This window comes from Porites lutea, chromosome 4 (genome assembly GCF_958299795.1).
Source record: "Porites lutea chromosome 4, jaPorLute2.1, whole genome shotgun sequence".
In the NCBI taxonomy this organism is placed as follows: Eukaryota; Metazoa; Cnidaria; class Anthozoa; order Scleractinia; family Poritidae; genus Porites; species Porites lutea.
Window position 1 is genome coordinate 6,833,281 of NC_133204.1, and position 26,091 is coordinate 6,859,371.

At 39.4% G+C, this 26,091-nt stretch overlaps 3 protein-coding genes across 5 annotated transcripts in view; 1 reads left to right on the forward strand and 2 right to left on the reverse strand.

Moving 5' to 3' along the window:
- The window catches only part of LOC140935509 (neuropeptide Y receptor type 2-like), a 16,613-nt gene extending 9,360 nt beyond the window's left edge, over positions 1 to 7,253 (forward strand). The window contains exon 3 of the mRNA XM_073385065.1: positions 4,963 to 7,253. Within this exon, the coding sequence (XP_073241166.1) occupies positions 5,209 to 6,366 (1,158 nt within the window). The 5' untranslated portion in view covers positions 4,963 to 5,208 and the 3' untranslated portion in view covers positions 6,367 to 7,253. The remainder of the gene's footprint in view (positions 1 to 4,962) is intronic.
- Positions 7,254 to 9,677: 2,424 nt separating this feature from the next.
- On the reverse strand, positions 9,678 to 15,801 carry LOC140934022 (neuropeptide Y receptor type 2-like). The gene is made up of 2 exons (XM_073383706.1): positions 15,267 to 15,801; positions 9,678 to 11,156 (listed from the first exon to the last, which is right to left on the reverse strand). The coding sequence occupies exon 2, from the start codon at positions 11,102 to 11,104 to the stop codon at positions 10,001 to 10,003; it is 1,104 nt and encodes a 367-aa protein (XP_073239807.1). The 5' UTR covers positions 11,105 to 11,156; positions 15,267 to 15,801; the 3' UTR covers positions 9,678 to 10,000.
- Positions 15,802 to 17,801: 2,000 nt separating this feature from the next.
- LOC140935518 (diacylglycerol kinase zeta-like) overlaps positions 17,802 to 26,091 on the reverse strand; it is a 38,475-nt gene continuing 30,185 nt past the window's right edge. For all 3 annotated transcript variants that reach the window (XM_073385073.1, XM_073385072.1, XM_073385074.1), the window contains 9 exons: positions 23,613 to 23,840; positions 23,240 to 23,290; positions 22,791 to 22,825; positions 22,520 to 22,557; positions 22,051 to 22,171; positions 20,892 to 20,928; positions 20,556 to 20,655; positions 19,726 to 19,789; positions 17,802 to 19,282 (listed from right to left, as the gene is read on the reverse strand). In XM_073385073.1, the coding sequence (XP_073241174.1) occupies positions 19,230 to 19,282; positions 19,726 to 19,789; positions 20,556 to 20,655; positions 20,892 to 20,928; positions 22,051 to 22,171; positions 22,520 to 22,557; positions 22,791 to 22,825; positions 23,240 to 23,290; positions 23,613 to 23,840 (727 nt within the window). In that variant the 3' untranslated portion in view covers positions 17,802 to 19,229. The remainder of the gene's footprint in view (positions 19,283 to 19,725; positions 19,790 to 20,555; positions 20,656 to 20,891; positions 20,929 to 22,050; positions 22,172 to 22,519; positions 22,558 to 22,790; positions 22,826 to 23,239; positions 23,291 to 23,612; positions 23,841 to 26,091) is intronic.

The window sequence follows — 26,091 nt, forward strand, 5'->3', positions numbered from 1 at the left end:
TAGTAACGTATTTGGCTTTTACTTTAGGGCGACTTATCTTCAAGGTAATCTCAACTAAGTTGTGATCACTTATTGAGGACGTAATGACTGAGCAAGACTCCGCTAGGGCAGGATCTGTGGTCATAATGACATCAATTAACGAGCGCTTTGTTTCTGTAATTCTGGTCGGTTCCTTCACCAGTTGTGTTAAGTTGAAGCTAGCGCAAAGTTCTTTAAAAGTTCGACTATCCACTGTATCATCAAGAATGTTACAGTTTAGGTCACCCAAAATGATAATATCATTGCCATTCAGTAACATATCCCGGAGAGTTCTGGACAAACTATCACTGAAAGCTAATGTGGTGCCAGGTGGTCTATAAACAGTACAAATAAAAATTGATTTGCAGTGTCGAACTTGGACTTTTATCCAGAGCTGCTGGAAATTTTCTTCGCTAATTCCCGAGGCATGTTCTAGAAGTGTCGCTTTGAATGTGATATATTCTGCTTTCAGCGAATACTAATTGCTATTATTAGAAAGTGCGGGAGGAATTAATACAAAGTGCAGTGCCTACAAAGTGCATCTATTAATACAAAGTGCCCAAAGTATGTTACAGTGGGAAGATTGTCTCAAAGTGTGACGGGAGTCAGACCCACCTGGATTTTTATGATAAATTACACAAGCCACGCAACGCACTAAAAAGCAAGCGTACGCAGTATCTCTTACTATACAAACCTTCCCACACTTTCGCTGTTCCGATTTTTTTTCTTTTTCCAATTTTTTTCACCAACTTACACTGAAAAGGTTGTTTGGCGATAGGAAATATATTTCAGTCGCCTATAATTGCTAATATTGAATTGATGATTACATGAAGGTAGCCGCATGGCTTACCTACTTATTTTTTTTGTGCAAAACCTCCCTGACTTGTGCAATACTAAGGTAGTGAAGACGTGTTTGATATCATAGGAGCCATCGTGGCGTAAATTAAAATTCCAAACGCACAACATTATTATTTTAGACACGAATAAGACCTTAGGCAAACTGCGTTTTTAATAACGTGGCACGGAAAAGTTTATAATATTTTAGAATCAGACTTTTTGCAACCGATCCTACATGTTACTTCAAACAGCACCCAGCGTTAGCGTGTGTTTCATTCTCAAGGCTCTGTTTACTGAAGTGGTATTTTTCCTATATATAATAATCGTTTTCTTACGCTCTAGTCAGAATAACAATCATTTTACAAAGGAATATACATGCATTTGTATACCTGTTTTTCTCCGTCCCCTTCAGGCAACTTTACAAGCCAATAACTTAAGTTAGTGGGAGCACGTGACAACTGGAAACTTCTGCTGCCATTAGCTGACGATCGAAATTAGCTCGTCCTGGCATAAAATCAAGTGCCTTCAAAACCTCTGGCAGACAATGTGATGTGTGATGTCTGAATAGTTTGGAATATCTACGTTTCTTTATATTAAATGCGGTTAAGACAGTTCTAATTGATCAGTTACACGGAGTTAGCACTTGCAAAGGTAAGCTTTGTCACCAGCTTATAAATAACTGTAAATTATAACACTGATTAGCTATGTGCTACGTGAGAACGGCATTTTTCAAAATAAAACTATCGCTTAGTCTTCACTTTTTGACACTCCAGGGAATTGCCTCTTAAACAGCCTCGTGGCATTACAAATTTGCGCGCGGTTTTCATAGTTTGATTAACTTTGTTCAACTGGGGAAACCGAGGAGATGCATTACGGACGATATACTGAATTCTTGAAGTGAGCCGATAAAGACTCAAAGTTTATCATCATGTCTTCTGCGGAACTTATTTCAAAGGTAATCGACTTGTACATTTTCGATGATAAAATTCTGAACAAGAGAGATTAATGTTCCAAACTAGCCAGTCATCTGTTATTGTAGGTTATGGAGTGACACTAGGTGATCAGAAGCATTTTGAGAAATGCAGACAATTTAAGTAGTGGTAAGATGAATATTGTTTTGCCTTACTACAAGTAGTTATGAACTAGAACGATAAGGGGAAAAAAATACCCGGTCCGCTTATGCAGCAAAACCCTGATTTCGATTAATGCAATGACTGCGAAAGGAAAATTGATATTGACGCTCTCATATACATCAATTTGCTCGAAATTTCATATTTTGACTACTTGCAAAAATTCTCAAGATTTTAGAGACTTAATATTTCGTTCAGTGGTACGGGCCTTTTGAGAAGTTAAACTCAAAAATTCTCAAGATTTTAAAGATTGAATATGTCGTTCAGTGGCACGGGCCTTTTGGGAAGTTAAACTGAAACTAAGAGTTTTAAAGCTTTGGCGATGGTCACTTTGATAAATAATATATCATGACAGTAATTTTCATTTGGATAGCAACCAAAAAAACGAGGTGGAAAAAACACTGTGCATTCACTATTCCGGTTAGTTCAGTTTCATGTTGACATGAAAAGTTATCTAGTATTGTACAGTAAACATCTGTTTACACTACCACAAAGAGTGCGAGCACAGAAACCTATTCAATATGCGACGAAGATCGGCGCGCTACAGCTTCGCTAGTGTTATACAGAAACCACACCGACATCGCCAAGGTCAGAGTTTAGGTAACGATTAATTTTTTTTTTTTTTAAGTCGACTGACTGAACCTAGCTTGTTCCATGCTCCAAAATGATAATAAGCAAACGTTCGTCCTTTTTTCCCTTGACCTTGTTTTCGCGACGTCCCTGTTTACGGAGAGTCTAGCAAAGGCTAGATTGAACCAGACAAAGCATGTCTGAGGAGGTGTCAGAAAAAACCATTTTGATTCTTATTGGCTTATCGGTTGTTGATAGACCAAACTGTTTATGCCACCGGTCGGTGTGTATCTGGAATTTCTTTTTGTAACGTCCTCTTTATCCTGCTTTTCATCTCCTCCACGATTCGCGAGTGCTGGGAAATACATTCTCACAGGCAAACTTATTAATAATCAGTATTCAACTTTGTTTAAAGATCTTAATTGTTATCCTTTGGCAAAGTGAAGACTCATCAAAGGTATGAATTTAGAACCCTTCAACGAATGACAACCTTATGTTATTCGTTACGGTTAATTTTTTTAACTTCGGAACCTAGTTAAAGCTTTCCATTTGTTTTTTATACAGGTTTAATATCTAGGCCGATTCTGTATTTCATTAATAAAGCATCTAACATTAAAGAGCGCCTCCCACTTGTTTTAGGGACCATTACAATTTTAGGAAACAACTCCATTCAGGTATACTTCAGATACTTGAAATGAATTTTAAAGAACAGAGGAACATTGGTTTTAACCATGGAAGAATAATTCCGGCTTCCGTGACTTTTTCATTTTTAGACCCTTATTGGGCGACATTCCTTTTGTTGCTATGGTCCGTCTTGCCCTTATTTTGCGACTTGGATGGCAAATTAATGGACCGAGGCCAGGGTGAATTACGTTCTTCTCTAAAGAAAAATATAGTAAAATAAAAATTAAGGCGCTTGCGATACATCCACTCTAAAAAGGAGGCCAGCTAGATAAATGTCCTTTAGTCTACATTAAAAATCAGCTCTAACCTTACTTCATATTAGATATTTTTCCAAATTTTGATATTGAGAACTATATAAGTGTGGCTGATTTAGTATTAATAAAAACAAAAGTATATTGACCAGACTGCCATTATGGATTGGCTCTGTCGGAAGGGTCTAAATTATGCCTATGCCTATGTCTATATCATCGATAAGTTAATTCTGAAGTAGTTCTGAAGAATTATGTAGCGTAGAATTTACTTGGTAACACAAAAAGAATAGGGGCTGAAAATGCAAACTTCAGAAAACACCGCTATCATAACAAGTGCACATAAAACGGGGCTGGCGATACAAGAGAGTTTGTGTCTCAGGACAACTCATCACAGAAGTTCTCGGCTCATATGTCATGCGTATAATATCTCTGAAACAGAAAGGTATAACTGAATTGTCTAGATGGCTAATATAGGTTGAGCGGTCTGCGAGTTGCATCGAAGGAATTTCACCCAACAGAATTCGAGCTTTTGCTTTCTCAACCACATGGTGACTAAGCTAGTTTTGGGCTTCACCGACTATTTTACAATTTCTTGAGTTTTATTTGCTCATGTTTAAGGCAAAAAAATTAGCTTAAGACCATAGGAGTTTTTAGTTGGCCTTCCTTTGTCAAGTAATGAGATCAATGCCAGGGACTTGTCCTGAATAGACAAGGGGAAGGTTATATATGTGCCAGGTTCCTTTTTACCTCACAAGAAAGGATGAAGACGTGTTTGTGGTTCTGCCAAGCGACTGAGTCTGCGAACGAAACCTCTTTACATCAATTAAGTAAAACGAGTTTGTCAAAACGTCAAAAATATTGAGGAAAATTAAGGATGACTGGACGGTATGCTCTTCATTTGTCATGTTCTATGTTAATTCATTCTATGTTATTGATCGTGCTCAGTCCTGAAATGATCCCAGTGCTCTGGATAGCGCGCGCCTGCCTTTTTAATTATTGTTCAAGTAATTTTAGAGTGGGTGGGATACGTTGTTCTTAACTGAATATCACTGGGGGAGGAGGAGGGGATACATTTCTTCCAACGTCCCAGTCTTGTAAGACTTAAAAGTTTTACCCATTTTCTGTCTCAAACGTTTTTATATGAAAAAAGCTTCTTACGACAGAAAAAGGGTATCTATCCATTTTTAGCCTCTTAATATCTCATTCTCTCTTTTTTTGTCAAACGTCAAACGCGCCGAAAGTGTAAATAGACTATGTTCAGTGCATAAAGTAATTTTCTCAAGGGACCTGTTTAAGTTTTGTACTTATTGATTGTTGTCTGTTAAGTTGGCCTTTGCCCACCTGTTCAAATTGAGAGTCTGGGTAATTATTTTTACATTGGTACGTAAAACAAATTAAAATTTCAACATTTTATGATTAAAATCTTCTGCATTAGCAATAACTGACCACCAATCATACATTTTCTTTTGCAGATAAACAAAAAGGCAGGCAACTAGGTAATTGAGTCACCACAACAAAAGATTTTATTCAGTTTGGCCAATTTTATATGAGAAATCAAGTTATGGAAGATTAAAGGAATTAAGACAAAAGGACATTATAGCCGTCAGCTTTACAAACTCTTGTCTATTGTTAAGGAAAGCAATTCTTGAGCTTTACGAGTTCGCTCTTCAACAAACAGGGGGTACAAAAGGAAACGTAATCAACATACACGAACAGTAATGGCGTTGTTGTATCAGGTCAGCAACGTTTCAAGAAATGCAAGCGAAGAGTTCGCCGAATCAAATGTTACAGATAGCTTGGAGAAGTCTTCCAGGACACTGTTAATCGTGAAAATCACATGCTACTCCGCAATCTGCATCACTGGGACCATTGGCAACTTGATGTTGATATTTTCATTAGCTCTAGAGCGGCAACGCAAAACCAGTCAGTACTTCATCCTTAATCTTGCAACGGTGGACCTTTTGACTTGCGTGCTGAGTATACCGTTTGACATTGTTCTGGTCGCGCTGGGAGGCTGGCCTTTTGGATCTGTATTGTGCAGAATTATTTACCCTTTGCAGACTATTTTCATGGCTGTTTCGGTGTCAACGTTGTTATGTATGGCCTTGGAGCGACATCGGGCAATTATCCACCCTCTTAAGTATAAAATACCTGGAAAGGTGATAATATTGGTCATAACACTGATCTGGGTGTTAAGTGCGGCGTTGGTTTCTCCGTATGCATTGGCGCTGAAGATGAAAAATGGCAACTGCGTAGAGAATTGGCCCAACAATGATCCAATATACCCTAAAATGTTTACATTAGGCGTGTTTCTTTTACTCTACTTGGGACCTCTGTGTGTGATATCAGTGACCTACACGCGTATTGGAGTGCACCTTCGAGCCCACAGCCGCAAAGCGAATTTTCTTGTAGCCAGTAAAAAAGCCTCGGTAAAGAAACATGCAAGGCGGAATATACGAGTCGTCAAAGTGTTCGTATTTGCTGTTATAGCTTTCGCAGTTTGCCTTCTGCCTTTTCACGTAATGTGGATTTGGAGTGAATTCGGGAACGGGCAAAAATGGCCTCATTTCTCCACGGTTCTGACGTTCGCCTACGTAATTTTTTACGCCAACAGCGCGGTGGATCCTTACATATTTGGCGCCTTAGGTCGAAGGTACAATAGTTGCAGATGCCTTTATCAGAGATTTGACAAATCGGGTCTCACAATTATTTTCTCTGATAGGGAACGTAGGAAAAAAATGGCGCGAAATTGGAAAAGGGAGAAGTTAGCCACTCCTTGCGTAAATGGTGGAAGGGCTAAAGATTGTTACAATGGAAAAGAGAGACTCCAATTTAATAATAACTTCTTTGGTTTGGTATATGAATCGACGATTTAATCCCGTTCATGAGCAAAAAAGTGATACTGACAATACGAATATCATTTGATCGCTTCAATGAATCAGTCTAGTGAAGGCAGGAGCACCTGGTGAAGGTTAAAGACTCCGGCACGAAAGAAATAAGGAAAAAATTGTTAAACATTCCGTGATGATATTGGAAGGGAATTCCTTCAACTGATTCTTTTCTTACACCTGCATGCAACAAAATAATCGCTGAATTACTAGTCAAGTTTTAGTGTAAACCTTCAGGACCGAACCTGAATCCTGAGCATTGAGCTTATTATTTTTGCATTTGGTGGCTAGCATTAGAAGCATTAGGGACTAGGACCTATAGATTAGACTGAGTACAAGTACGAGTTTTAAAACCAAATCGGTGTGTTTAATATCATAGTTACCGCATGAATCTTATCTCTAACGTCAGTTATTTTATGTGCTATAAGGCAGCAACAAGATGTAACAGGAAGGAGTTTTAGTCGTACTCGTATTTGTTTTCGCACTCGAAGTCAAATTTATAGGTCGCAATTGTTCTTAACCTATAAGATGACAATACCCTGGATATCAGTAGTCCTAGAGATGAAATCTTCCCTAAGGAGAACTGATCCAAAAGAATAGAACTTTTCGTTATCATTTTCAAGTTCTTTAAAGATTTAAGGAGAAAGGTGAAAAAAATTGTGTGGTGGATAGCGTGCGAGCAAGCTCTCCGAAGCGCTCTGGCGGCGGGGAGGGGAAAGAAATGAGAGATTACAACTACGTCTCTGGAATTTGAATATCTGCTTCGAAAAATTGGATGCGAGATGCTGATTGGCGGAGATGACATTAGTAATGATGTCATTACCCTGGGAACGTGTTTTCCAATGTTTGTTTACATTCGCGCTCGTTTCCACTTCGCGCTGGCAGTTCAGTTGACGGGGAGCCGGGAATTGGAGGTGGAATTCAAATTCCAGAGACGTAGTTGCAAGTTCTCCTTCCTTTTCCCGCCCCGCCTCCAGAGCGTCCCGGAAAGCTTGCTCGCAGGCTGTGTGGTGGAATAAAAGCGCCACATACGTTTTGGTCACCTCCCAGTGATAAGTCTTAAACTATGAAAATTCGTTGATTCTTCTCCACTAAACTCCAATAACCAAATTCCGAATTAGAAAGCAAGGCTGGGCCACCCGAGCTACGGCCACATTTTGCCGTTTTTCTCAGCACGTGTATGCAAATCCTTGAAGCCTTCAACATTAATATTTATGTTTCATTAATATTTAATGATGTTTATTATGTTTTCAATAATGTTTACTGGATTGACTTGATCCTGGCGTATGGGTATATAAAACTCGACTCGAGTGACTTAAATGGTTGAGTAATCGTAGAAAACTTTTTTGAACAGTTTATTTTCAAGTCATTGAATTAATGACGTCTTGACGAAATTGAAACGTCCTTTGATTTTATAGTTGTTCTTTACTATCTAATCTTTGAGCAAAGATAATAAGATAAAAATAAGTACACCAAACACGGATTTCTAACAGAAAAAAGTAGTTTCTGTAATTATGTCTTAGTTATTTTCTTTTCGCATCCCGTGAAATGAGCAAAGACAACCTTCTCGTAATGACATCCCACTTGTAAGAAATAATAAAAACGTAACGAGGGGTCCCGAGGGAAACAAAATTACTATAACAAGTTTCCCGAGGGACGAGTCATTGACGCTATGTCTTGACCAGCCGGATAGCTTTTCGTGTAGACAATTTGAAAGGTTTTCTGGTAATTAGTATGAATGGTAACGGCACGGATCTGAAGCAAGTAATTCACACCCATCGGACATCGTGAGTAGTGTAGGAGCTGCTCGGAAGGTCTATCCTAATTGGTCGCAGGAAGCAATGACATGTCATTCTTCCAATTGTTTTGGTATTGTTTGAGGTCAGGGAAACGCATCATTGGTGACTTCTCTTCCGAGCAGCTGCGCGCTACCTGACCCCAACATCGTAACAGTGCGGTTGGCTGAGAGGGCTTGGTACACTTAACCCCGGCCCTCTTTTTTGAATATTTACTTCCGTCTCAGTAGGTTTCATGTCGTACCTCCTAAGTTCTGACAAAGGGTGTCTGGAACCAATCCTGACTGTCCGATATGTGACGCCGATCCTCTTTCAAGGTTACAGAAATGGCGCCGAGAACCCCGTTCTTATGAGTTAAAAGGTTAAAGGTTTCTTTATAAAGGAAAGTGCACTTAGCTTACCCAGCAAATTTACTTATGTGTAGCCACAACAGCTATCTCTTATAGTGTAAGCATAACCTACGTGATTGGTTATCTAGTTCAGGGCCCAGTTGTTCGAAGGTCGATTAGCGCTTAACCCGGGTTTCTTTTTCCGTTGTTCAAAAGCATTTTCTCGGATAATTTTCTCGGTTATTTTTAGAGCCTCCAATCATCAACTTGTAGACAAAAGGAATTAAAGCTGAAATGCTTTTTAAGCTTTCAATTCTGAATTCAAATCTCGTACTAACCCTGGGTTATCTTAACCCAGCTTTGAACGACTCGGCCCAGCAGGAAACTTTTTACGCGTACAATTCTCAGCAAACGCTCTACATTTGCGGGTAAAAGTGCATGCTACCCTCTGACGTCAGTTTCTCAAGCTTGCATGTCCACTAAGACACTTCTGGCGGGAAATACTGATTTTTTTAACTTGATATGTATTAATAAAAGCAATGAGAGTGAGCCCTGTTGGGGAAAAAATTCAGCTAAATATTAAAAAAAAAATTATAGTGCTTGTTTCTCACTGTTACTGAGAGTGTGAGACTAGAGCTGTCAGAAAAGTGAGGCAGCGAATACTTTTTAAATGGCCTTGCCACTGATGGGTTGTCAGATTGTAGCACTCATTATTTTGCATCATTGCTTGAAATCCCAACAATAACTTCAAACGAACGCCATTTTCTCAAAAAGCATGGAAGTGTAGGTGTTGAGCTAAAAGGGAATTCCATTGTTAGACCTCCAATGCCTTGCTGTTTACCTGCCCGATTTGTTTAGAAACGTTTCATTTTTAAGCTTCCTTTCAAGAGCTAGTTCCACACTACCCATAAACTTACTACCCATTAACTGTTAAATGTAGACTTCACGCCTGTTCTTCTATGGCATGAGAGATCGTGGTGGTGTGTAGTGTGCTTCTTGTTGACTTCAGATCCATAAAACAGTTATTGGGCCAAAACCGGGCCCCTGACATGAGCCGCTGGCGATGTGTACCGTCCAGGAAAGGGGAAGAATAGCGGATACGTTCTTGTTGGTTGGAAACCTGGGATGCGACAGAAGTCTTGTCTACATGGAGAAAACATGTTTCTTGTAGAAGGTTCACCTGCCTACCCAAAAAGTTGGCTGGACAAGAAGGGTGACCCGCCTAGCCGGTCACACTTTTTAGATGGTAAACCGGTGTCATCCTCCTAGTTGGGCTAACTTTTCTACATTGTAACACTTGGCCTAGTCCAGCCTTCGTCAACTTGGTTAAGGTAAGACTTTCAAAGCAGTCAGGAGCGCTGTTTTCAGCTCTCGGCTCGGGCAAAGAGGTCAACGTTTTCCTCATAGAGTAAACGCTCACTAAAATCGATTCGACTGGGAGAGTGACCCTCTTTCCCTGGCCAACTGACAACAGATTGGTCTAACTTCGCCACTGACTTAAACTCGTGCAGTCTTTATATTTGGTGTATTCTTCTTGGTCAGCAATTTCACCTCAGCTTGATTATATTCTTTCAAAGCCATTTCTCTTCCAACATACAGACGTGATGACCCAACACGGAGTTCGTAAAAACAGCCACCTCGCGCGTCTGCATCCGAGGATTTACGACAGCATGCAAAACATTTAGACGATTTAATGTTCTTTAAGGAACCAAAAATGAAGGGATTCGAAGCACTATTTGCGTACATTAGGATGTTGCCGAAAATCAATACATCTTGAAAGTATTTACTTTCCCATCCTTGGCCAAAATCGTGCCAAATCCACGCCGCGTGGGTCGGCAGCATGCATACTAGAAAAGCGGTAACAGCCACTATGAATACTTTTGTTATCCGCATTTTTTGCAGTGTGCGTTTTTTCGTGTACTGAACTTGAGATCTATGACTATCTGCCATCATGTAATCAAGTCTGTTAAGTTCTTTTCGAATTTTCAACCCAGCGCGGATATACGAGAAAGCGATGACTGTGAGGGGTATCACATAAAACAGGGCAAAGTTTGTTAGAGTGAAGACTTTGACGTACCAGTCCTCAGGCCATCTTTCCATGCACTGCCTGCCTTCAAAGCGCAAAACGAGTGCATAAGGTATAAGTACCAGGCAAGGAACGATCCATGAAATACATATGGTCATCTTGGCCGTTCGTGGAAGAACGCGCGGACGAAGAGGTGTCATAACTACACGGTGACGTTCTAAGCTCATAGATAAGAGCGTAATGACGGAGACAGCCATTAAAACGGTTTGAAATGGATAAATGAGGTAACACAGTATCGATCCAAATGGAAAACCGCCGGAGAGACGCTCAGCAAGATCCAAGGGAATGCTAATGACACAAGTAGCCAAATCTGTAATGGCCAAATTGAGAATCATGTATTCTCCGATTCTTCGCGTTTGGCGACCAAGCAATGTTATTATAATCATACTATTTCCTACAAGGCCAACGATTGTAATTGCAACATACAGAACCAGTTGGATTATCTCGATCGCAGAGAATCCGTTCATTTCTTTTTCATCTGTAGAGTTTCCTATCGATTTATAAAATTCAGGCATTTTTGAAGCAACTATGGTTAGGTTTCTTCTCCTTGTTGTTGGTACTTTCTTTCTGTAAAAGAGTACAAAAGAAAAGATCCGTAAGTCTGGTTTCGCGCTGTTTTTTTCTTGCATTAAAGTGGGTTCTGTTGTTGTTTATATTTCATCCTTCCCGGACTTCGCCACTGTTTAAATTCATCGTTAGCTTTTTTTCTTTCTCTTTTCTTCTGAACGAAAAAAGAACTCGCCCATTTTCCTAGGCCAAGACAAAGTTACCACCAAGAACGAGGAAGGCCAACATATTATCACGAGACCACCTATAAGCGATGCAGCAAAAGACAAAAAACTCGAAAACATAATAAATTCTCAGCCGATCAAGCTAAAAACTTACTAAAACCGTATTATTAAACATGCCAAAAAATTTGCTTTTCTTCCCAGAAAATGTTCAAATTTGGCTTATGTAAACTGAATACGCTAAAAAGATGGCTCATATCATGCATTCAATGATGCATTCAATTTAGTTATTTCTTTACTCACAACCTCTAATTCTGAAGACCTATTTTATTACAGCCTAATGTGAGTTTGAGGCAAGAAAAATAGATGGAAATCACTCTAGTTGAAAGGTCACTCACGCAGCAGGTACCAATTGATTTTTAAGCGGCCTTGATTTGCAGAATTTGGTAGTAAACATTTTAGTTTGTAGGTCAGGTGGTCGCGTAGAGAAGCTGAAATTCAGGTTAGTGTGGTCGAGACATATTTAGTTAGATTGTAGTGCATTTTGTATGCATTTTAAACTAGACAAATTGATATATGAAAATAAAAACAACATCACTGCCAAACTTCAGCAGTCAGGTATTTGAAACCAAAAGAGCTCAATAAGACTGCAGACTTTCTTTGAGTCCCGCAGTTTAAACATATACATCAACCTGACAACGCTTGAAATTAATGAAGCTCCTAGCTATACGTTTTTTTTTATCAATAAGACCGTGGATGATTATCTGAACACGGTGACAAGTTATTTCAAACCAAAATTTTACCTTACATGCCCGATGACAGTGGTCCAAATTAATGCTCACTAGCTGTCTGTCACATAAATTCCCCTCTTGATATTTCGGACAACGCGAAGAGCTATTTCCAAGATAAATGAAATGAACTTTGCTCGTCGAGCGATCAATACTCAAGCTGTGTCAACTTACATATATGTAGACTGTTGTAGAATGTTTAGTGTTGAATTGTGCGCGCAGTTATTCTATAGCCAGCAAATATACAGTAAAGAACTCGTCGGTTAATCATTTTCTGTGCGGCCCTGGTGAGGGAGTAAGCACGTTAGATGTGGCCAATTTTATCAACTTAATTGGTGATTTAGATAAATATATTACCACCCAAGGAAATTCTTAGCGGTGGCTTCACCTTTGACATGATGATAAATTGATGTTTACGGATTTTCCTTTGCTGTGTCGTAGAAGTTGAATTCATTAAAGACATGGCTAATAAATAATTTAAATTAATAAATTAAGCAAAGACTGAAATTTAGATTATCTCCAGTTAAAAGAACATACTCCATGGGAGCTCTCTCTCAAACGGGTTCACTCGATAAGTGGAATTCTTTTTGTTTCCTTTTTTTTTCACAAGACTTAAATGCCAGTTTTCATTGCATTTTTATAGTATTCACATTTTTAAGAGGAAACATTACGGTCGTTATATGTAATATTTGCATAACAGTTAAACCGAAAATGAAGTAGTTGGGATAGTTACGGATACAACAATTAATTTTTTATGATTATGAATAATGATTATGATAAAGATTATCATTGTGGTAAGATGATGTGAAAGTGATACTGAGCAAGAAGGTCGCTCTCAAATTGTTCCTATGACAAATAACAGATGAGCTTTTTTTAAAGAGCTACTTTTTGGAAAACGTCAAAACTAATTCCCCACGTAATGCCTTTGCTAATTAATATACATGGTTGGTTTGTTGACAATTTAGGACCGAATATTTCATACATGTACTAATACATAATTTATTACTGCTTTGATGTTTCATGGTTTTTAATCTTAGATAACTGCTTGAGTCCCACGTTTCGTTTTGGACAAGAGACACAATTTCAATAAATAGAGACACAGTAGAAAAAACAGGGACAGTATTTAAATGCTTCAAGGTCTAAACACATTTGATCTCTAAAGGTCTGATCGCGAGTAATTATATTTCATCACTGACTGAACTGAGTAGGCAAAAAGTGCCAAAAATAATGAGCATTTTAAAGTAAACAAGGTTGAACATGCAAAGCAGAGTTGTGAATTTATTATTCTCTTATTTCTGTAAGAAGCTATGAATTGTGAAGTATCAAATTCAAATAATTTCCCATAGTTTTATATGGAGCTTCAAGATTAAAAATCAAATAAAAAATGGCTCCAATGTAAGTAACTGTTTCCATTTTATTTCTCACTTGGCGGCCTCCAGCAAGCTTTCTCGATTAAACCAATGGCCAGTCCCAGTCGATTTCAGTAATCCTAAGCACCTCGTTCAGTTTTTAGGCCGTACAACAACCCATTTTTAGCGACAGGTGAGTATACGATAATCACAATTGGGCACTTTCATAGAATTCTTATGTTTCAGTTGCTCAAGAGTTTGTTAATCGCGTGTAAAAGTTCATGTGAACTCGGCAAGAATGAAAAGGCGCGTCAAAAATAAATGTTTTCTCATTTCACTACTCGGCCTTAAGTATTGAGTGCATGACTTCGGATCAATTGAGCCTCGTCTGGGATTAAATAAAAAATACAAAGTATAAAAGTGAAGCAAAATGGTTAGCTTGAGAGTAAAAATAACTCCAATTTACTATGTTTCCAGTCAGGACACAGGCACATGCAAAATTATAAAGTGAGTCACAAATGAGTCCTTCCTAACAGTTAGTTCAAAGGTGTGAGTGTACATCCGTTAACTTGTTGGGTATTGGAACATCCCATGGTACCGAAACATACTGATTTCACGACCACTTTTTTTTCCGCTGAGATTGGCGTAAATAATAATTGATTTCCACTTTCTGGTGTGTATTTGATGCGATTAAATTATCGTGCAATAGAATAAATCTTAATTCCATAAAGAGAAATTTCATGGAGAAACAGTATGGTACATTATCTGTCAAAAGGGGGTACATGCAGTCATATTATTTTAATTCGTTAATGTTTATAAACTCTTTTTTTATATAAGAATGTTAAATTTCCGGCCCAGGCTAAAAATTCTTATTTTTCTGCCGATTTTAGGCTGAGAATATTCTTGTATTATTCTTAAATTAGAACTTATGCCATTTCCATTTTTAGAATATATTGGAGTATCAATTATAGTTACTGCAGGTTTTTTCGTTTTGTTGGCAATTTTTGCCCTTTAGAAAATGGAATAAGTTGAAAATATATAATTGTATTGCATTTACAGCTTTTGAACACACAAAAATACATGATCCTTTTTCAATATCTCAGCCTGGGGCTTATTCTTAAAATAAAATTTAAAATTTCGCAAATTTCAGCCTCATATTCTTTTAAAATATATTCTTATAGAAAAAAAGAGTGTATCTATAGAAACGGATTTCTTTTTCTGGAACGTTTTTCCTCCTTGCAACTCTTACACCTGACTCGTTTTCGAGGTAGAACGCTTTTAATCTGATGTTTTCATGCGAATCACTGCCACAAAGAGATTTCTTAAATAAAAAATATAAATCTCAATCGCAAGAATTAATTTAATAGCGGTGAATACCGCTAAAAATTATCATGAAATTGTGTCTAAATCACTAAAAACCCAAATCCAGCCTTCAATGCTTGGTTTTCAATGATTAATATTTTTTTTCATTAGCACTTTCCAACTCCTCAGTTAAAAAATTTTTTGAAAGATATATGCTACATCAGGTAATATATATACCCCGTAATGCTTTTTTTCCATTTAGAATGTAAAAAAATACTTATTATGACATCTCAACGTCTCTGTTTCTTCATATTTAAAAGAGGAATATCTTTTTCATTAACAACTGCATTGTAATCTCCGCCTAGTGTGATCGGATCAGAAATTATCAAACATTCAGTGAAATCTTAAACTCCTGTCGTAAATGATAAATAATGGCACTATTCGCTTACGAAACCTTAAAAATAAAAGTTACATCTAAAAGTGTGGATGGGAGTGATAAAGTAAACTTACCTCTTTACTCTATTAATCGGAACCTCTGTTCGTCTTTGCTCTCAAGGTTAGTGGCCAAAAGTCTCTCGATGAACCCTATTTAAAGATTCAGAAAAATTGTTTTTTTTCTTGTCCCCACAACTTCCTCTATTCGTGCTATAAAACCGGAAAAATACTTCAAAAAAACGTAAAAATAAGGCACCTTTTGGCGAATCAAGGAAGCCGAGCCGAGAGGCCTTAAAATCTGTTCCGTAGTGTTAATATTTCAATATTACTAATAAAAATTAAGTTTAAGCTTTGTTCTTTTTCTCATTTCAGAACTGAAAGAGACCCTTGAAAAAATGCTTCGACTGAAAAGCCAAGAAGTACAAGTATAGAACTGGGTGACCAAGCTTTTAGTAGAATTTAATGGCATAAGAAATAGGAATAACATAATTTAGTTAAACTGAATGGATCACGAAAACAATCCCTTTTTCACGACAAGCATAAAACTATGGTAACGCTTTCCTCGACTTAAAAAAACATTTATAAACTAAAAATTTGGGCGAGAAAGTGGTGTGATCGTGTTTTGAGCGCTTTGAAGTGAAGGGAGGAAGTTTGTTGAAGCAAAACAGTGCGTCAGCGCTTTATCGGCGAAGGTGTCGTCTGCACGTAGTTTTCAACACTAATGGAGCGCCATTGCTCAAAAAACAATCCAAAAAATATGCCTTAATAAATGAGTATTATATTTTTTTGTTTTTAGCAGTCGAATGATCTTCCATTGTTTATCTACATCGACAGGTGTCAGTTTAGTGAAGTGTGTTGACAGGTTTTCCCCCCTCACAGATGGATATGTCTTCGTCCCTCGTATAAACCGGCTGCGAAAACGGAAAGGCCTCTCCTTGTTCAAAGAGCAAGGCTTTTAAATACTTCGCACAAATTTCAAATGAAAGTACTCGCACCGGTAATATAGGCTATTGAGGTGTAAAAAAAGACAAATTGCTAAAAGATAATCAGTTGTGATATCACATAGATTTAAAATGACGGCAAACCAGGATATAAGCGTCTGTTCGGACGTCAGAGATGAGGCTAAAAAATCAGTTAATGACACGCCTGACACCAAAGGGAAAACTTTCATTTTATGGAATACGTCAACGGGAAAAAAACATACGTACGTGCTACATTTAAACTTTCTTAAACTTGTACAAAAATAACGGGAAACGCCCACGTTTAAAAACAGAAAAACAAACCAACTTGTGGTGATAGAAAATCGAAGCATGGGGTGACTATTGTTCTGGAATCAATTTGTTTTAGCACATAAAATAAACTTAAAGATTCTCTGTGCTAAAAAAGCTTTATTGGGTTTATTTTTTTGTCTATACACGTCATACGTTTCTAATAACATTAAATTGAGAATGCTACCATTGTCATAGTGTTGTTAGAAGCATTGAAACGTCGCGGTACACAGGAACACTAACCCGGGGGATCCACCTTTAACCTTCGAGCTCTTCTCCGGTGGGTCATAAATAGTAGGTATGGGATTGAAAATTGTATCGAGACCCTTGACTGCTAGCAAAGGCCTCACAATATACTTTGTCCAAACATATCAGACTAAGAGCTTTCGGTTCTGCTGTGGTCGAACCTATATTTTTAATCGAAAAAAAAGTCAGCCCGGCCGATACTTCATCGAATTGAAAAATTGGAAGAACATAAGAGGTCATGTAGGGGAGAGCATGGGGTAGTGGAAAACTGTTTGATCGAAAAAATTAGTTCGTGCGATTCAACTTTGTGTAACCTTTATAAAAGCCTGGGCCACTCAGCGAGGGTTAATATAGTTTATAATAATGACACCATTCGCCTTCTTAACTTTGACCACAGCCTTAAAACACAATGTTAGTCTATGAGGAGACAACAAACACAAGAGAAAAGAACTTTCAGGTATTTAATAAAAGCTCCATAGATGTAAACAAAATAGACGCAGCAGGCATTCGTCACGACAACGAAAATGAACTTTACTTTAGACAAACAAGCGGCTAAAAAGGAAATCGAAACTGAGCAAGTCAGTAAAATGAGGCACGAGCTACGTAGAAAAAACGTTTCCGGTTCAACCGCGTCCCCAGGCCAGATCGCGCTACGCGGGTGATTGTAAGTGGCTTGGAACCGAGCGGGATGTGGACGAACCCTGACAAGCTTGACATGTGACGTCAAATCGGCGAAAAGGATCTGCAACGAGGCTGTGTACATTTTATTTGTCTCTCGTAACGCCTCACAGTAACAAAATAGGGGCAGTACCACGAAGTGCAGCTCTAAAAAAGCCCACGATTGTGGCCAACCGCTAATTGGGTGTCGGGCGCCAATCTCGCTATCAATCTCGAGAACGCGTTACCCTTGTCCAGCGGAACAGACAACAGGGGTCGGTACTTCATGTATGGGGACATATATTGTACCGACTTTACCTATTTGAAACCGGTGTCTCATTGTGTACCCAATCTGCTGGACAAGAGTAACGAGGACTCAGGGAAAGAGATTGGGATAAACCAGCAAATGCTCTTACACGCCAGATTCTAGTTCCAAACAGAGAAATAAAATAACATTTCATTTATGAACTGACGTACACAGTCTTAACGAAGAGAAAGGAAAATTACTGTTATTCTTACACACATTAGCAGATTTCAACACTTATGCTTTAGTCCACGTGCACACGAATCTGGATCTTTTTTAAACCGCGTATTTTTTACACGTAGCGGCATTTCGTCCACACGAAACCAGTAAATCTGCTCACCGAAACCGCATCTTTTTGAAAGCGCTGTTCAGAGCGGTTTGAGGCCTCGTCCACACGAATCCGATGGGTAAAAAGTATTTTATTTTTTAATTTATTTTATTTTATTAGCTTCGCCAACATATACATAAATACATCCACGTAATCACACAAAGTGACAAAGAAAATGTGACAGGGACTTCGCAAAATTGTGAGCCAGTTACTGCGGGCCCAGAAAATTAAAAAAATATAAGAATAGTTAAAATACATAATCACAAAATTAAAACTAGACAGGCTACGCAAGACTACGACACTTATTACATTTAAGACACAGACTTAAAAGTGCGGGGATTTTCACAGTCGTAATTACTTAAGGCGATGTTGTAATACTCTACCATTTCCTGTTTTAAATACACGGTTTTAAAACTGTCCGCATTAATATTCTTGTGGACAGAGCATTTTCTCGGTACAAAAAGAGACAGCCTCAACTCGGCATTCCAAAGTAACTGAGGGAATCATTTCTTTAAAACGAATGACACAAAGAAAATATATAAAAACAATATCGGAAATAATACAAATTCAAAGGAGAGACTGGGATCTCCAAGGGCAACAAATACAATATTGACCCAGAAAATTATTCTTCGTGACATCGGTGAACTTAATTTCTTAATAAGCACATTTTCGTGCCATTTCTTTCTCGATTAATTTATTTTAACGAGTTATATATATTCTTAAATTCTGTATCAACTACAAATCGATGCAAACTAGCACTTGATATTAGCTAATAAACTATTACTTTTAAAAAATAATGAGCTATAGATTTATTCCTAGTTTCTTTCTGTACAGGAATTGGGTTTACGGTCAAGTCACAAGAAAGTCACCTTGCCCGAAGTTATCTCGACGAATCCAGAGTTATGTCGCTCAAAATTTTGAGTTAAGTCGCCTGAAATTTCATCATGCTCAAAAACATCCTAACATCTTTATCGCGCTTTTTTCGTCTCATCAAATCTTAAAGAACGAGAAATATTACTCATTTATCGCGCTTGTTTGTTCCCCTCATTGCTTCAAGAACGAGATGTTGTGTACACTCTTTGTTAAAATTTCGAACAACATGACTCGGCATTTCGGGCGACTGGGCGACAAAACTTCGGGCGAGATGACATTCGGGGCAACTTGACCTGTTACCGAGGAATTGTTTCTTTTTCCTCTTCTCCTATCATATCAGAGCCAGTCTGAAATATTACTTTTTACACGGCAGTCTCGTAATCTTCAGCTGCGATAATCTGTAGGTGCTCTTGAGCTAAAATACAAAAAGAAAATGGTAAGAGCCACTTCAGGAGAAGAGATGTAAAGTTTAGTCTCCTACGGTGATAGCTCAAGAGATTTGATGTTGTTATAATGTTTTGCTTGTTAGGAGCTCTAAAATTAAAATTGGCGAAGTATTTTTTTCGGTAAACTATTACGCCACGTAATAAGGCAAAGATGACTCTCGAACTCTGCTGAGTGCTTCCCGGTATAGAAGGAAGAAATAAATATATCTCAGTTGTTGGTACAGTCAGATTTTTATTACCTGTTTTCCGCTTGAGAGACCACCCTTTCTTTCATTTCACCTTTTCCGATGGTCGTACAAAAGTGGCGGGTGCCATGGATACGATGATCTACGGGTGTATTGCTTTAAACTTGATTTAAATTAACCTGATGATTTTGTTTCAGCTCTTAAACAATATTTCTTAAATTACGTACTTTCAAGGTACTTAGCAAGTTCCTTATCTTGAGCTTTCAAAGCTTGAATTCTTGGCGTGTTGCCCTTTTGGGGAAAAACAAAGCAGCAAAAGAATATTAGAATGAATGTTAAACGGAAAAACCGTTTATAGGCAAAAAAAAAATAAACCCAGTCAAGCCTTTTAGCAAAGAAAATCTTTAAGTTTACTTTCTGTGCTAAAAAACAAATTGATTCCATGCTTCGATCTTCTATCACCACAGGTTTGTTTGCTTTTCTGTTTTTAAACGTGGGCGTTTCCCGTTCTGTTGTACAAGTTTAACAAAGTTTAAATGTAGCACGTACGTATGTTTATTTCCCGTTGACGTATTCCGTAAAATGAAAGTTTTCCCTTTGGTGTGAGGCCTTTCATTAGTTTTTTAGCCTCATCTGTGACGTCCGAACAGACGCTTATTTCCTGGTTTGCCGTCATTTTAAATCTATGTGATATCACAACTGATCATCTTTTAGCAATTTGTCTTTTTTTACACCTCAAAAGCCTACATAACCGATCCGAGTACTTTCATTTGAAATTAGTGCGACCTTTTTTGGAACACGTAAACACAACGATGAATTTCCGTTCCTTCATCTAGACTTGTGTTCCGACAAAAAGATTTCAATTCCAGAGAAATCCACCTACATTTGACATCTTAAGCGAGTTGGGATAATCGCAATGACAACGTCTTTTTCATTGGTGACGTTCTTGCGGCCGTCGCCGTCCACTTTGCTAGAGCTCCGTAATAGATATACAAGACGTTGAATTATAAGAAACAGAACGACCTCGTTTACTAAGTCATGTCTGTTATTAGCTTACATCATAATCTGTCCTCGTGAGGGACGCTCCTGCTTGAACTAACAGCGAGCATATTGTGCGTCGCTCGTACAGCGCGGCTTTATGAAGAGCCGTTTGACCTCTGCAACGAAGAGACAAAACAAGAACGGTGAGGATCATAAACTTCAGTAAGATAACTGCTCCAAATCTTCATAATATTATACTAAACAACGAATGATTATTCTTTACTTATATACTGCGGTTATCGTTGAGGGTGGGGGGGGGGGGGGGGGAGGAAGTTCTCCCTTACCCCCAAAATTAAACTCATCAGACTGGCCGCACTGTCATGAGTTGCATCATCAACTTTAGCATATTTACCTTTCTTCATCTACAAGATCCAATACACATCGGGGAACTGAATAAGGAAGAAACAACAGATGATCAGAAACGCTCGATGAATACTATGCAGTACTGGGACGTGCAGTGAGAAAAGACTGTGATTGACCAGGAAGTCGAATTTATGGAAAATCCTTTTATAGCAATGACCTCCCTCAAGCAGGGCTCTGTGCCTGCGAGAATGAGCATTCCCACCAAATGTATGTTTTGCTTTCAGAAATGCTGGTTTAGGAAATCTGGTCGTGCTATCTAAATCGTCCGACTTACGATGCTTATGATATGCTGGCGTTCCTGCGTCATCGGGAAACAAGCAGCAGTCTGGTGTATGGTACACGCTGCTAATATTTTCCATTAAGCTCAATCACTCTTCCCTTTAACGATGGACGCTTACGTTTAGATCTGGTGCTAAGTTTTATACAACTAGCGCCTAGTAACATGCAGACAATTGAATGGAAGAGCGTGGCCGAGCGGTTAGGGAGCTGGACATGTAATCTGGTGTAGAAGGCACAAGTGTAATAACTTCACCCAAGTGTAATAAAGGTCTCATCTGTAATAAAATTTGGACCCAAGCGTAATAAAGGACCAAACATATATCGTCTAACTGGTAATATGCCAACAACAAATTATGACCAGCAAGAGGTAAAAAGTGTAAAGTCACATGACAACACGGAGACCGACCTGCCATTTAATTTTAAATAAATGTCAAATTTCACAAGAATTGCAAAAAACACAGGTAAAATTCTGAAAATTTCATGTGTAAGATGTCATTTAGTGAGATTTGACATTTATTTTCTCGGGCTCTAATAAGAAATTTTCTTTGGTGGTATTATTACAGATCACTAATTACAGTCGACTCTCTCTTAACGGACACCTCAATAAGACGAACACCTCTGTAAAACTGACACTTAGAGTTGGTCCCTGCCTTTCTCTACTCCTTTTATTTGACTCTCCATAAGACGGACACTTAGTGCCGCTCCCAAAGGTGTCCGTCTTAGAGAGAGTTGACTGTACATCTATAGCCCTTGAAAAAAGTAAAAAAGAATGCGATTTCGTTTAAACTATTCTGGTACAAGGAAAATTAAAACTACTCAATTTCCTGATGGAGTCCGTCTTAATTTTATTGTATGGATTTTCATCATACCATTGGAGATGATGTATCTGACCACTTCCTTGTGGCCATGTCGTGCGGCATAGTGTAGAGGTCTCCATCCCCTGTGATCACCAGCTGACAAACTCGTACCACTTCGATGTAGCTCCATTACCTAATAAAATGATTCCACAATGTTTCAATGAAAAGATGCAACGGTCGAAACAAAGATGATTAGAAGTTTCTCAGCTGGCTTGGCCAACCTTCAGGTAAAATGATGAAACTTTATATTGGTCTGTAACATGTAAAAACGTCAGTATGATACGTATTTCTTTCCTATGCATGCAGGTATCACTTGAAATGTCACGAAACGAATGACAGAAAACGTACGCAAATTACTTAAATACAATATTACAAGACAATGTTTACAAGTTGTTCGTCTTCTACACAGCCTGGAAATGGAAAGGACTTTTCCAATAACACGCCTATTGCCGAGAAATATTTCCACCAAAGATGATCTCACCTTATCTAAGTCGCCATTCTTGGAAGCTTCAATCATGCCTTTACAAAGAACAAAGAACAATACCGAGCATTACTATTCCAGCGACCTTGAAGGACAAACCTTCAACTATATAACCGTACCTTCTACGAGGATTTTTAGAAGTGGGAGAAATAACTGACAACCTGAGTCTTTTATCAATTTGAAGAAATTTCGAAAACAGTATTTTTCTTCCTAGTTTCCAACATTGAACAAGAATTAAAATCGTCAAAATACATTTAAGAACTCTACTCACTTTGTTCATTCCGCTTTACTATTTCGTTCTTAACCCTGCAGGAAAAACCAGAGATACTTTAGGAGATAGTTGAAAACTTTGCACTGCAACTCTTCCTTGAAGTAAAATAATTCTTTTGCGATACCTCCCACGCCTGCAGGATTCATCGTTATGACAACCACCTACACTACTACTGATCGGCGACAAGAAATGGGAAGTATTGTACTTCGCACAGAATTAGTGGTAAAGCTTGCAAGGGAAATCAACGGGGGCTATCAGTATAATAACCACATAACGAACAAAACGATGAGCAGAACCAAAAATTAACGAATGGAATCACTCAGTAATTGAATTACTGTTTTTCAAAAAATATAGCACTTGCTTCAGTTTGCTCGGTAACTTGTGATATATAATAATATCTCTTACTGATTTGATCGAAACACCCTACAAAAGGTAAACGTTTTACTCACCAAATGGTGTCCGCTTCATCGACGTCGGGGAAGGGCAATTTGAACTCTTTCCTATAAAAAGAAGCGCCAAAAATTGATGTACTATGCGGCACAACCAATTCTTTCTGGTCTTTTTGCATCTACCCGCTAAATATAAAGAGTGCATGCGATAAAGACGAGAGATTTTCGCTTGCATTTAATTTGCACAACAAAATCTCCCTTCAGCGAAAACTCCCTGTGAGTCTCGTACGTATTTACCCTCCCTTTTTAAATATATTTTTTGTAGATAATCCAGAAATCCATCATTAAGCAAAGGAAATAAACGAGCAAGCAAATTATAAACCATTAGGTCGGTTGTTTTTAGGTACCTGATAAGTCAGAAAAAGGTACTTACGCTGAAAAAGGAGTCATAACTGTCGTTTCCAAAATCTCCTCCACGCTCTCGGATGGGCTGGAACCAAGCGAACTGTTATGTCTCCGGGGAGGGGGTAGAGTAAACACTGACCGGCCGGCATCGGGTATGGGAGTAGGCCTGCTAGACAAAGGTATTCCAGGGACGGACAACGGTCTTTTGTGCGGAATTGAATTGCCAGTGTTGTTATTATTATTGTTGGGTTGTGTTCTGGAAAAAATTAAATCGTTTTTAGTGTAATTGTTTCCTCGCCTTTGCGGTTTTTTTCTTTTCATAGGGGTAGCCACAATTGGTGTTCTTGAAGATGGACACTTTGATTTGCGGTGGAGGCCTCGTTTCTAACATGTTGTATAGGACACTGGGAACCTTCCATCGTCCACGATACCCTCTACACCCACAAAACAATACTAGTAATAACCAAAGGTTACGAAGAGCGGGCGGCAACGATCAAAGGTCAGATGGTCAAAACACGCGCTATCAGATTACGAGTGATAGAAGGTTCAAACGAGCGTGATCAGATTGTGTTTTGTGCATTCTCTACATTCTTAGTGGCCGTGCCGTGCATGCGTAATGGCAACCTGGACTGGGTTGTTCAAAGCTGCCCACGGTTAGTGTGAAATTTGAATTCAGACATGAAAGCTTAAAAAAGCAAATTCAGTTTAATTCTTTATACTATTAAATCATATTTAATGTAGTTAACGACTAGGAGCTATGGTCCCGGGTGTTTTGGGCATTCTTTGGTAGCGCATTGGTCGTCCGTAGCGTTGTGCGTGACTATGTTTGCGTTTGTAGCGTTTACCATTGTTCGTGAGCATGGGGGCAGTTTCCTGTCCAGCGGTATGTCGCTTTGGCGCATGCGGAGGCCACGTGCCTACGTTGTGTTTGCGTTGTACTCGAAGCTTTCTTGGCGTGGCGTGGCGTTCCAGTAGCGTAGCGTTTCTCTTGTTTCTGCCCCAGTTTTGGTTAGCTTGGTTTCTCAGTTCGAGCAGCATAGCGTTTTCTCTTGGTTCTGTCAAAGTTTTTTCCGGTCGAAGTGGTTTTTCGTTACCGTTGTTCGTCGTTGTTCCTGTTGTGGTTCGTCCTCTGCTGGAGAGTTTTTGGTTGTCTTCTGTAATGCCGCGCCCATCTCGCTCGACCAACAACAGCTTATCGGCGGGCCTTCCTACCGAAGACTCCCTTCCATCTACGGCAACGTCTGAAAGTCCTGCGTCGAGTACGGCTTCTAGTTCTTGGTCGCCTCAGTTGGCTGACTCCCTCACCGAGGCTGTGGTGCGGGCAATCGGAAACTCCATTCCCGCCATTATTTCATCTATCCAGAGAAACGCCTCCTCGCAGGCTTCTTCCTCGGTTCCAGGCGTTTCTGCTAGCGGGGCTCCACAACCTTTATTTTCTTCAGCGTCCGTTTCGAGTGCGAGTACAAGTGTCGGTGTTTCTTCGGTGGCTTCAGGTACGTTTACCCTTCCCGCGTTTGTTCCTACGTTTACGCCAGTGCCGGCCATTACCGTCTCGAGCTCGGCCCGCCCCGTAGCACCTACTCCCTCCACTTTCGCATCGCCCGGCGTTACTAGCGGTCTTCCAAGCCTTGAGTCTTCGTTGGCATCTGCCAAGTCTGAGAAGGCTTTTATCGTTGGTCCGGGGCATGCCCCTATTCCTTCAAAACTGGTGTCAAAAATTGTAGGTGGCCAGTTTGTCGAGTTGGCAGATTTGTTGTCCGTGAACCTCCGCGCCGTGGAGCAGGAGCCGCAAACGTTCCTCGATGGTAAGCTCGTGGTGTCCTCGTCAAAACGCAGGCAAGTGGAAATAAAAGACATTTTGACTTGGACGGAAGCCTTTACTATTTTTCAGATGGTGCTGTGAACGGCTCACCCTCATCGTTGGCCCGATCTCTCCAAGTATAAGCTGCTTATCATTCAAACGGCTCGTTATTTTTCTAGTGCAGCCTGGTTAGAGTATGACCTGGCGTTCAGAAAGGATGCGGCTGCCTCTGGCCTCAGTGACTGGTCAAGGATGAACTTAGACCTATACAACTTTCACTTAAGGTCTCCAGCCGTGGCCTCACCCTCGCCACCGCGGCCGTCTTCTTCCACGGCATCAGCTCCACTTCCTGCCGCCTCCCGCGACACCAGCCTGGTCCTTCCGTTTTGCCATTCATGGAACGATGGGCAGTGCCGCTGGCCCTTTGGTAGGTGCAAATATCGACACCGCTGCAGTAACTGTGAGGGTGAACACTCCCAGATCAATTGTCCATTTCCCAACTCCTCTGGCGCACGATCCCGATCTCCCCAACCCGGGGGGAGAGGGGGACGGTACTGAATGGGCGGTTACGCCCGGTGAGGCTTGTGTACATAGTGTAAATAGTTTTGTTGCGTTTTCAGTGGGGCAGCGTGATCTGCGTTCCTCGGTCAAGTCATCTTGTTCTGTTACAGTTCCAGTTAGTATACCCAGCGTTGCAGTTTCTGTT